General features: G+C 23.1%; 2 protein-coding genes across 6 annotated transcripts; one reads left to right on the forward strand and one right to left on the reverse strand.

Moving 5' to 3' along the window:
* The first annotated feature begins 786 nt into the window (after positions 1-786).
* On the forward strand, positions 787-5,649 carry LOC132909268 (UPF0047 protein YjbQ). Of its 3 annotated transcripts, none has more exons than XM_060964005.1 (4): positions 787-907; positions 1,243-1,415; positions 2,142-2,278; positions 2,566-5,649. In XM_060964005.1, the coding sequence occupies exons 2-4, from the start codon at positions 1,256-1,258 to the stop codon at positions 2,779-2,781; spliced, it is 513 nt and encodes a 170-aa protein (XP_060819988.1). In that variant the 5' UTR covers positions 787-907; positions 1,243-1,255; the 3' UTR covers positions 2,782-5,649. The 3 variants fall into 3 exon arrangements, with proteins under 3 accessions (XP_060819988.1, XP_060819986.1, XP_060819987.1); XM_060964003.1 differs by having other exon boundaries at positions 804-952; positions 1,040-1,415; XM_060964004.1 differs by having other exon boundaries at positions 805-952.
* Positions 2,024-12,629, reverse strand: LOC132909240 (centromere-associated protein E). 3 transcript variants are annotated; one of them, XM_060963946.1, is made up of 10 exons: positions 12,496-12,629; positions 10,506-10,616; positions 10,116-10,335; positions 9,549-9,848; positions 9,295-9,491; positions 8,889-9,044; positions 8,157-8,445; positions 7,944-8,072; positions 7,628-7,871; positions 2,024-2,307 (listed from the first exon to the last, which is right to left on the reverse strand). In XM_060963946.1, the coding sequence occupies exons 2-10, from the start codon at positions 10,571-10,573 to the stop codon at positions 2,285-2,287; spliced, it is 1,626 nt and encodes a 541-aa protein (XP_060819929.1). In that variant the 5' UTR covers positions 10,574-10,616; positions 12,496-12,629; the 3' UTR covers positions 2,024-2,284. The 3 variants fall into 3 exon arrangements, with proteins under 3 accessions (XP_060819929.1, XP_060819930.1, XP_060819928.1); XM_060963947.1 differs by lacking the exon at positions 2,024-2,307 and adding an exon at positions 7,035-7,377; XM_060963945.1 differs by lacking the exon at positions 2,024-2,307 and having other exon boundaries at positions 7,466-7,871.
* Between the last annotated feature and the right edge of the window lie 659 nt (positions 12,630-13,288).

Raw genomic sequence — 13,288 nt, forward strand, 5'->3', positions numbered from 1 at the left:
ATTCACATTGTTCATGAACAATAAAGTAATGTGCAGGACATCTTGATTTTTTATATTTATTCTAACTTGTGAAATTGAGATAAATAATAGATAAAAGATAATATTACAACTTGCTTTGTAAACAATAGCAATCCTATACAAAAGATTTTTTATGTGTATATTCTAATTATATATATATATATTAAAACAATTCTTAAGTTTAAATAATACATTGTAGTTATTATTGAATAATTAATCTGTTTTGAAAGACAAGTATTTACTTATATAAAATGAAATGAACTTTATAATAAAATTAAAGAATGATTAAAAATTACTATTTTACCCAATAATTTAAAATTGAGGAAAATTTTAATTTTCTATTTTATTTAATATAATATACGACATAACATAATATAATACATAACATAAGCGTTTCTATAAAGTACTATATAAGCAATAAAAATTAAGACAATGTCAATAATAATTATATTGATAGCTGTGATTGTGAATAATTATTTATACAATTATACATATATATATACGTATAACAAAGTAAAATTAAATTAATGATAACTTTATAATATTAAAAATTATTATTCCTGAATGCACAGAATTGTTATTGCTATTATATATTTATAACTCCTTCTCTCTTTATTCGGCATTTATAATTTTTAATTTGCCGCTTATATTGGAACCAATCAATAAGAAATAAAATGGTTCTAGTAGAAAACGTACCATTACTGAACGCAACTTACATTATTGTTTGGATTACTATTCGATTTATTTATTCTCTGACACTTGATATGGCAAACAATATGGCTTATCATTGTTAAAATTCTACCGAGCGGACTTTCTGCTAAAAGATTTTGAATCTCTTAGTGATACGATGATTTATTTCGAAATAATTTTATCATCTCGTTTTTTCGCTGTTAGTATGCGTACCTGATACTTATGATATTCCGTGTAGGTGAAGGTGAGCGTATATATGTATGTAAACGTGATACGTATGTGCACATTGAATCATTATTTCTCATAACCTTTTTATGAATACGAAATATAGCAGATGCAATTAGACAATCTTTAAAAGATGTGGGTAAATCCATACATCTTGTAGCCGGCAAGCGGCGAAGATACTAGACGCATACTATATTCAATGGAGTGGACTGTATTCTTGTGATTTTTCGCTTGAAGTAGATTTTACCGTATCTTCGATTTGCGAGAAAATTTTTATTCCGAGTCTAGTTAAGTGTGTAATCTCTACAGCGTATATCATATCATGGCCTCGTCAAATAGAAGAATTCAAATCGGCTCTGCTTGGTTTCAAACAAAGATTAACCTAAGGCCACAGCATCGAGGTATCCATCACGTTACCGAGGAAATCTTAAGAAGAATTCCTGAACTCTGCGAATTTTCAGTCGGACTTTGTCATATACAAAGTAAGTGAGTTTCTTCAATAAAAAGTAATTCCACCATAACATTATAGTACAGAAAAAGCTATTTAAATTTTTTAGACAAAGCATTAATAAATTTTGTATTTTTTTTTCCAAGTAAAAGTTCAATTTTAATGTATTACATATCCCTGGAAAATAATATTTATATTGCGTAGTATATGTATACATATTTACTAATATACATATCCACATGTATACTAATATAACTTGTAATAGTATATATATAATACTATATTATTATATATATAATGTTTATATATGTATATACAAAGCAATAAACATTTATTTACAAATATTTTTATTTTTATTAATTTGGATTACAATCCAAGAGAAAATTAAAAAATATACTAAAATGTATTAAAAAGAATACGAAATATTCTTTCTTATTACTGATAACCTTTAATGATACATATAAACTTGATAAGATAAAAGGAAAACGTAGAAAAATATGTTAATATTAGATACTATTAATTACCGTGGTAAAATTAAAAAATGTATACATTTTGCTACATTTTAACACATTGTTAAAACAACAACATTTTGTTAAAAATTCTGTATTAGTATTGTGGAAATAAAAATGATATACTTATAGGTAATGTATTAAGTAAACTAATTATATTAATCAGATGAAGTAATAAAATGTTCATAGAATTAATATAAGTATTATGAAGATATTTTCCTATAGCATAAATAATTTCCATTATTTTTTAGTTCTTCACACATCAGCAAGTTTAGCATTAAATGAAAATTGGGATCCAGATGTTAGAGATGATGTAGAAATGATGCTTAATACAATAGTTCCTGAAGGTTTGCCCTATAAACACAGTTGTGAAGGACCAGATGATATGGTAAGTTTATGAAATATCTCTTATTATTCCTGAAATTAAATTATGATGTGCATTATATATATATATATATATAGATCTCTGAATTTTTGTTGTAGTTTATAAATATTATGTTAATAAAATAATGCAATTAAATATAAGAGAAAATAATATGCTGATAATTATATTTTTTTTAATAGCAGATCATTTTAAAACAAAAGTTCAGCTTTTTTCTTTTTAATTATAAATATAGTAACTTTATAAAAATAGACTTATAAATTTATACATAGATATAATTATATTATTTATAGCCAGCGCATATAAAGGCATGTTTTCTGGGCTCTTCATTGAGTATTCCAATTACTGATGGCAAATTGACTTTGGGTACGTGGCAAGGAATTTGGTTGTGTGAACATCGTAATGATGCTGGAAGTCGCAAAGTAGCTATTACATTGACGGGTTGTCTCAGGGATCCTGCACGTAGTCCTTTGAGCCCTGTTAGTCCTATTGCTTCTACTAGCAGCTAGGACCACTCACACCCCCAAAGGCGTAGCAAACGTCAGCTGCGCATATCTACATCCAGTGATTCAAGCTAGCAGCTGCTTAACCTTAGACAAATTCTAAGAGTATAATTCAGAAAAGAGTGTATGGATACTTCAAAAATATATAAATATTACATTTTCTTATATCCACTCATTATCACAAATTTCCAGCATTTTTTATAATGGCATAACTTGTAAAATCATAAAATTAATTGACAATATTTATTAATATTCTTATGCTTATCTCATATATCTTATATTTTTTTACATATAAATATAATATATTTATTACTTATATTTGAATAAGTACATAAACATTTAGTAAATGTACATTTTATGATTTTATTTAGATTATATAGAGACATTTCTCTTTAAACTGAGTTAACAGTAACTATCCAAAAATGTGGTTCATTGAATATATAATGTTGTTCAGTACTTATAAACTGCCAAGGCAATTGTATATTACATGCATTCAGAAATAAATATAAACGAATTATAAGTATCCTGCACTCTTTATCGCTCTTAGAAAATTAATGTAATGCATTCCGATATAATGCGTCCAATACTCCGAATTTAATTACATAGCTTTATTTAAATAATTCTTTTGTAAAAAAAAAGATTGATAAAGAAAATGGCATTAATAATTGCTCAGCTGAGACCTTACATCACTTTTTATAATATGTAAGAAAATCTCAGCTTGAGTATGTGCAATATGTTATAACTTTCTAACTCACTGCTTATCATAGGGTAGGCATTTTTAATGACGTTTCCAATGCATTTGGGGGTGTATATAGGTTACAATCAACACTTCTTTGCTGTGCTAATATATTTCTGCTAGAAATATCCACATAAGTTATATTAATAGTAACAATATCAAACTATGCAAATAATGATTTAGACTTATTACATTGTTAGGTATTTACTGATAAAAATATTCTAGAAACTTAATTAATCTAATTAAAACATAAAATGTCATCTAGAAATGTAGCACTGCAAAGAGTTGTAATAAAAATTACTTACAATGTTACTAAAATAACCAAAGCTTATCATGGGAGCTTGTTAATGTATCTAATGTACTGTAAAGCAAGCAGTCGATGTTAGTTGTTAATCTTTCTCATATATAGCATAAATGGTCGTCCATTATGATTAATGAATATGCTTTAATGTGAAGTATCCAATGCAATTCATATAGCTTAAATATTAATAGCTCAAAAATATAAAACTATCAAAAATTATGATAAATTTTTAGCAAGTTATACATTCTTTTCTCATAAAGAAATATATGGAACAAGTTGGTATACTTCGTCATATAACATTAAAGATTTGAAATTCATCTGTGAATTCAATTTTAATTTTGTTAATATGCTCAACAATCCAAATTATTGAATATGTAAAATTTATAAATATAATGAAAATGATTATAATATCTAAGTTTATAGAAATCAATATTATATTTGGTAACTGATATAATTCATAGCAATTTGCTATTAATCAATTCACCTACCAAGTTCATTTCATAAATTAAATGATTGAAAATTATTATATCTACAAGATAATTACCGTAAACAATAATATACTATATATATATTTTATAATATATTAATATATATAAATATAATTAATCTCATCTCAACATTTGAAGATAATCATTTAATTTTCTGATAAACTTTTATTTTTTCTGGCAAAATAGTAATCATTGTTTAAACTATAATTAAAGAAGTGCATATATATTTGTTTTAAAGTATGTACATTTGTTTTCAGTTGGCACATATCCAAATTTTTAATATTATGTAAAACACATGTATAGTGATTATCTCATAATCGTTGTTATTATAACAAATCTACAAATTTGACAAATTTATAAATTTTCAAATCATTGATTTTAATTTTTAAAATAAAAAATTTAAGCTGTATATTTATCACATGTCTTATAAAAAAATTAATATCTATATAATTGAAGTTAAACTTTTACTAAGCAATTATAAGCAGCATTTATAAAATGTTACTTTCCATTTATACATGCAACATATTCCCATGAATGATTTCCCATTTTCTAAGGAAAGTTGTTTTATATTGCTACGAAAGTAAATGTTAGAAACATTGACATAATATAATTGTATGTACAATTTGCAAAGTTGTGTTCTAAGATTTGTTTGGTATTTTCCTATCTATATAAAAAAATACTTATAATAAATCTTTAATTTACTAATAAATAATTTTTGATTATGTCTATATTTTGCAGTGTAACATTATATAGTGGATGATTTAATGAAAGTGTTAACAAAAGGTGTTAATATAATTTAATGTAAATATTTCATACATTTACATTTTTTCAAACTGTTTTGTGATTTATTTACAAGGTAATTAAAAAGTTTTAGTATTTATAATATTATTATAATAGCATAATTAGCATCAAAATTTAAACTTAATATTTGGAAAAGTAAAAAATTGTATTTGCATATTTAATTGAAAATCAGATATTTTTATGCCTTGATTATGAGATAAACAACATCACAGTTTTCTAAATATTTAAGTTATTCGATATTTATAAAATTTTCTAGATATATAAAATATTAGTTTTTATTTAGCTGGATATAGTGGACCTATAATAACAAATTATAGAAAACTAATACATTAGGATTATACAGTATATAATAAATATTATTATACATTAAATTTAAAGTTATTAAATGTACATATAAAATTATATTTTTAAGTGAAAAGTATAGTAAGAATACCATATTATGATCAAATGTAATGAAGTTTAAATGCAAATATGATAATTGTATAATATCCCTAAAATGTAGTATATAAAATTGTTTATATAAAATAAATACAATGACTTCTTATGCAGCTTGAAAAAAGTTTCATTATAATATAAAAGAAAAAAATACAATTTTACAAAGTTGAATTTTACTACATCTCATTTTTATACCAAGTTGTTTACTCAAAAAATTAAAGAAATAAAAATACCAATTTGTATAACATTATATTCAAAACATAGTAAGTTTCAACATATGTACTATTAATATTTCTAAATTGTATTTAATATAAAAAGTGAAAATTACGATTAAAATTTTCGTACAAAATACAATTATGAAATACATGAATGATGATATGAAATATTATTGTTGTAAAAATAACATATTATGTTAATTTTTCCATTATATGCAGTTATAAATAAAAAGTAACAAAGATTAATTCATTATAATGTACAAACCAATCATTAGCAATGAATTCATTTCTTGTATATATATGGTCAATTAATACATTTTGAATATAGTAAGAAGATAACAATATAATGGGATTAATGATATGCATTATACAATTATATATATATATATATATTACATATAATAGTTAGAAATAATTCTCTGCTATATAGTACCTCTCACAAGCATAGTTTTAGTATTATTTTAAATCTGTTTTATGACAATGTACATGTCTTTTTCATAAAATGCTAATTTATATTGTTTTTGTGAAAGGGTTAATTTGTTTGCATAATATTTAATCATATTTATTTAAGGAGTGGTATCTAAAATATAAATTTAAAAATTGTTTTCAATGCAAATTGTGACTAACGATTTATAAAATTAAATAATTAAATAAAAGTATGTAGATATGTAGATATCTGCGGATGCCTATGTATGTGTTACATACAATAAAATTATAGCGCTCTATAAAAAATTAAAAATTTGGAATAGTAAATAAGAATTACTCATATTGGTAAATGTAGTGTAATACATATAATAGAAGAAAACATCATTTACTCACTTTATATTTACTTTTATTTTTTATATTTTTAACTTATATTTTGCATGCAAATTTATTTTATTTTCATTGTATTTTCCGTAAATAATTTCTTAATCAAAAATAAAGTTACAATATAATCTATACTTTTAGAAAATTTAATAATAAAAGGTGCAAATAATATTCAAAGTGGAGAACTTTTTCTGCTCTGAAAGTAGAAAAATTTCTTTGGTAAAGATGTATGAAACTGTATCTTGGGAATTTGTACGGAAGTATATATTAATATTTTATTATACATAATACTATATATATTTACAATTTTATTATTTTACATACTTTCACATTTTTATTTTTGATTAAACTTCTTTTATTTATAAAATATGGCAGTATAAAAATATATTGATCCAGGCTTCTTATATTTTAATGACTCTAATATATTGTAAATCTTAATTATTATTTGTATTTTATTACAATTTTATTATATAATAATTTATATAATAATTATTTATAACAATATATTAAGAACAGTTTGAGTTATACATATCATGATATTTAAAAATTACAATGCTCAAAGTATAGTTGAAATGTAATGATAAAGATAATTTGTATTTATATTTTTAAATTATGTGTTCATTATCATTAAACAGAAGTTAAAATGATACATTTTCAAACACTTATATAGCATATGATGATGATACACATTATTATCATGAATGTTAATACATATATTAGTGATGTAGAAAACAAATCCTGAACATAACTTGATATGTGCCATTAACGATGAAAATATCCTCGATATAAAATTGATATTGTTTTATTTTATTTTCACAACTAAAACAAATATTTCGTTTCAAATAAAAATTATTAAACTTTAGAGAGGGAACATTTCTAAATTAGTTCGTAAAAAATCCAATAAAAATTAAATTAAATGGATGAAATGTGTTAAGAAATTTTCATATTATATTTAGCACAAAAATAAAATAGTCTAATTCTTAAAGTTATACATTAAAGTTTTAAAAATATGAAGTTTAATTAATTTGAGGACTAAAAATGTGTTTGTCAGTATATGGTAAAAGCTTACCATCTGGTTTATTGTTATCAGATTCATTAAATTCTTTGTAATTTTCAGGTATTGGGTGTGGTCCTGGATGTCTTAAATCATTTGCTTTATCTTGAACTTCTTTAAATGATGCTTTAATATTATCTAGTGCATTACCTAATCCTGTTTTAATTTGATTAAATTCTTGTGTCACCAATGAGAGTCTTCCCAATAGATAATTTAAATTATCATCAACTTCGGTCATGCGTTTTGTTATTTCGCTTACCTGTAAGAATACACGCATATAAGTATCTAAAGTAATATGTTAAGCATTTTTTTATTCAATATCAAGTCTTACTTTAGTTTCCATTCCACCCATGGTAGAAGTTGTACCATTAACGTATTTTTCATTTTGCTTATGTAATTTATCTAGTGCTTTTGCACTTTCTGTCATTTGTTGATACATGACATTTATTTGTCGCCACACCTTTTATTTAAAAAAAATTTAATAAATACAATATATTTAATGTTCAATAATAATCTTTTAGAAAAATATATTTTTGATCATTACCTGATTCATTTCTTGTTCCATCTTAGTAGTTAAATTTGCTAAAGCTCCATTTTGATTGTCCATAATATCATTTGATATGCCATCAAATCTTTGATTTAGAGTATTATTAATATTTGTACCTTGTGCTTTCACTAAATCTCCTACCTCTAGAAGAATTTGATGCACACCATATTCAACTCTTCTTTTAGTATCTAGGACATGATCAGCCATTGATACTATTACAGATTGCCCTTTTTCGAGATCATTTAATTCTTGATTTACATGTTCAGCATTATTTGCCAAGTCCATTCTAAAACCTCCGAAATACTCATTATTATTGAATTATTTCATTATTATTGAATTGTTATATTTAGAAAGATAATATTAACTAATTAGCAATTTATTTATGATATTCTTGCGCAAAATACATAGTAATTTTATTTTTTATTCAGAGGATCATAACTGTTAATAATGCTTGTACTGTTCAATTTAAAGAATACGGTCATAAATACAAATATTTTGAAAATATAAGATTAAGGAAATTATTTTGTGTATAAAAAGTTATTTTATGTTGACACATAGTGATGATGCTTAAAACTTTATATAAAAATTTTGAATTATAGTTAATATTCAAATGAAAAGAATAAGCAAGGTAATAATATAAATTATATTTTGGGGATTGTCATAAATAAATTACAATTTTAAAATAATTGAACTAAAATGTATCAGAAGTATGTTATTACATAACAATACCTAAGTGCTCCTATATTATCTTTTGTTTCATCTTTACTTTCTGTTAATTTATTTTCAATGTTATTAAGTCCTTTAGTAACAATATCTTTTAATGTATGCTTAGCTTCTTGCAAAAGTGTTTGAGTTTCATTATGTAGAGTTTGCATTTCAGTAATTCTAAATAAAATTTAATATTCATTAATTCTTATTTCTAAAGAAAAATTTTAAATCAAATTATACATAATATTGATTTACAATTATGATTAATTCATAATTATTCATAAAAATTGGAAATAAAATTATGTTAATACAAATGCAAATGAACTTAGTGCACTGACAAACCTTTTAATTTGTATATTCAATGTTTAAAACAAATTTTTTTTACGTTTCATAACAACATATTGTTGACAAGAGTAGTGATACATACTGTGGTAATTCCTTAATTTGATCAGAAGTATCATCTAAATGTTTCTTTATAGAAGGTAGCATTCTTGTATAATTATCAATATTTGAGATGGCATCAAATTGTGGTTCTTGTAATTTCTTTTTTATGTTTTGTGATTGTTCTTTAATTTTTTCCAGTGAAACTTCAAGATCACTAAGCCTTGTGCCAATATCTTGGATCTACAGAGCATATGATTTTAATAAGTTTTTAAATGAAAATTTAAACATGCTATTTACCTCAGTCAATAATGCTTGTGTTGTTCCTGATTGAACATCTGTGGCTTCTTTTAATTTTATTGTTTCAGATTTTAAAAGCGACTCTGTTTTTGAAATTCTCTCCATTAATAATAATTCTGTATTATTTAATTTTGAAATAATATGAGTGTGATTATCTAGTGGAGGTAATGTAGTATCTGGTCTATTATTTACTTCTGATACTTTATTTTCAATATCTGTAAGCCATCCCTCTAAACGACTTTCTAAATCTTCTAAACTATCCACAGTCTTTTGCATTTGTATTCTTTCTCGTTCATCTCTCTAAATGAAATAGGAACAAATTTTTCTTTAGTGTAATATTATATTATAACATATTATATTACATACATATTACATGTACGTTATATACAATAATACATGTATGTATTATTGCAAAAATATAGAAAGTTTTGCTATAGAAATATGAGTTTTTAAAAAAATTGCACATTATAAACTTGTTCAAAAGTTAATATGATAAATATACATAAATTTGAAGTAGTTTTTCTCTAATATTGGTTACTTAGAACTACTTTGTTAATTATCAGATACCTGAGAGATTAACTGTTCTATTCCCATTACTTTTTCATCAAGTTTTGTCAACTGTAATTTTAAGGAGTCAATAGTTGACATACGTTTTGTCAATACTGTAATTGCTTTTTTTAATTGCTCTCCCAGCTGACGTTCTCGTGCCTCATGCCTTTCTAATTTTTCAGTATTTTCTCGCATCATATGTACTAAACTTAACATTGCATCTTTAATATCTTCATGTCTAAAAATTATATTACGGTAAATATATTGTAATAACAGAAGCTTAGTAAATATTCATGATGGATAACAAGATGATATTTGACTTTCCATTTTTATGTAATTGTTGTTAATATAAAATTGTATATAAAATAACTATTTTAATTATATTAATTGAATAATGAAAGAACTTACGTAATTTCTCTAGCATTGTTCAGATCTATACAAAGTAACTGCAGAAATAGTATTAACATATATCTCATTTTCAACTATTGTTAATTAATGTCTTGGGTTTAAAAGAATATTCTGAAACAAAAAATATTAACTTTATTCCATGATACTGAGTGTGTATATCTTTCTTGAATATTTTTAATTATTTTCTTTTTATTGTTTTCTTACATTTTTTAAATAATTTGAAAATTATGTCATTGCTATAGCTACAAAAGTATATGCTATGTAACTGAAATGCTTCCTTTGATCAATTAATTGAATGTGCTGTTATTGAGATAAGAAGTTAAGAGGTCATTACTGATGACTCTTTGATGGATAAAGTAAACCATCCTTGTTAATAAATTATCACAATAATTAAAGCTTTTATAGTTAATGAGTAAAATCATTGTGTTTGAATAATAATTATCAAAAATAATTCCCTTTAATGTATAGTTTTAAATACATTTAATCATATAAATAATTCAAATTATGCGTATTTAAATTAATATGTGTATGATATACGAGCGCGTGTACATGCATATACGTGTGAGCGCATACATATATACATATATATGTATGCATATACACGCAATAGTGTGAATAAGGAAAGAAAGAAGAAATTCAAATATATAAACATTTGTGTTTTTTTTTACATTCTATACTTTTCGTCCTAATATTTTGTATAACTAAGTAACATATATGATAATCTTAACTTCATATTTTATAGTTTTCTGGCGAATATACTTTTCTTTACTGCATGTTACAAAGAGTTCAAATTTTAGCTATTTATAGATCTACAGATGCACATCAAGTGCTGTTTGATGGAGCCATATGGTTCACATAAAACCATCTGTTCCTAGAGTAACAAAATTTAACTTTTGTAGTAGTATACTTGTAAATATTATAATAAGGATCTTACATATAATATATATTATTTAATATATAAACAGTTAATACAGTTAATAATAAATACAGTTTATTAAATGTTTTCTAATAAATTACTACCTTCTTTATCCGTCTTGAAAATTGTAATTATATTTTTATTTAAATAATGAAATATGTACTTACTATTAATATAATTTTATTTTTATACAACCATAACACAATAAAATATTCCGTTTTATATGGTTTTCCTATATAATTTCACTTTCTTATTGTTTTCGAAACAATTCATTTTTCTATTTCTATCGAATTGCATCTTATAAAATATTTATATTATAGTAATTTCAAAATGATATTAAATATTTCATAAAGAAAGTATTTGTAATTGTTGAATATGAATATGCTTATACGTACATGATATTAATCTTATATGTTAAACAATAAACAACGATATACATGTTTTACTTATAACAAGAAAATTTATGTTATAATTTTTATAATGTTGTACTTATTTTGTAATATTATTTACTTCAATTATATAAATAATTTACCATTTATAAGATTGAAAATATCATAATGCTAATAATTAATTTCAAAGTAATTTCCAGCGTACCATTTTAAGTCATGATTATAGTTAGTGTACACTGACCACCATTTTAAAACAGAAATTAAGATCTAATGATTCAAAATGAAAACAGTTCAATGTACACTAATGAAGCCGTCATCTTTACATATATTTCAATCATGTATTATTTTACTAATACAGCAATAAATAATAAGAGAAATGTACTTGTTTTTAATCATAAACAATAATAAAGAAAATGTTGAACTTTCATAACAAACTTGTTGAAGTAGTAATTTTAACAAAATATGATAACTTTTACAAATGTATATTAACATTTATTTACAAGAAAGTATTTTTTATAATATTTAGCGAAAAAGGACATAAATTAAGTGAATAACAAAAATATCTTCGTTAAATAAATAATATAAAATTTGTAATTACTAAAAGATAGAAAATAAATATATGTTATTAATAAACATAAAATATAATATAATAAATTACAGAAAGACAATCTGAATATTTACTTACATAAGTAATACTTGTATTCTAATCCTTTGTGTATAACAATCAATGTGTAAAGAAGAACGTACTGTTTCTCATTCGATCAGCGAACAAGTGATTATGGTATCATTAGGTAAGTCCACATTTGGATTTTTAAAAAACTGAACTCAAGGTATATGCTATTTAGTAGCGACATATAGTGGTCGTTTTTGGTACTTAGCAAGATGCAGCTTTTAATACTAATAATAAATATGTATATATATACTAAATTTTAATGCCATTGCATTTCATGACTTTAACATTTAAAATTAAAATATTTTTATAACATATAAAATTTCATTTTATAAATTTATAATATCTATAAATAAAGAAGATGCTAAGTAGAAAGCTCTTATAACCTATATTAACCTGTCAATACATATTTCGTGTTTTAACTCTATCTAGTGCATTGTTTAAGAATCTTTTCTATTTTATTAGAATATGAGAAAAAAGATATAGAAAAACTTTTTTTAACATGTAATAATGTTTAAAATGCTATTTCAACTTTGTGAATAAAATTTAAAAATTTTAGAAATTTAAAATTGACATTTCTGACAATTTTCAATATGCATTTATCTTATGTTTGTATAATAATATTGTAACATAATGTATCATATGAGTGTAACAGAAAAATGAAATAATATTGTTAGAAATTCAATAAGCTATAACTTGGTTCTTTAGAAATTTATTTCATGTGACTCAAAACATTTTAAATTCACCATTGCAAAAATTATTATCTATCTTTACCAAAATGGAAATAGTTGTAAATATTACAAGAAAA

This window comes from Bombus pascuorum, chromosome 7 (assembly GCF_905332965.1).
Source record: "Bombus pascuorum chromosome 7, iyBomPasc1.1, whole genome shotgun sequence".
Taxonomy (NCBI): domain Eukaryota; kingdom Metazoa; phylum Arthropoda; class Insecta; order Hymenoptera; family Apidae; genus Bombus; species Bombus pascuorum.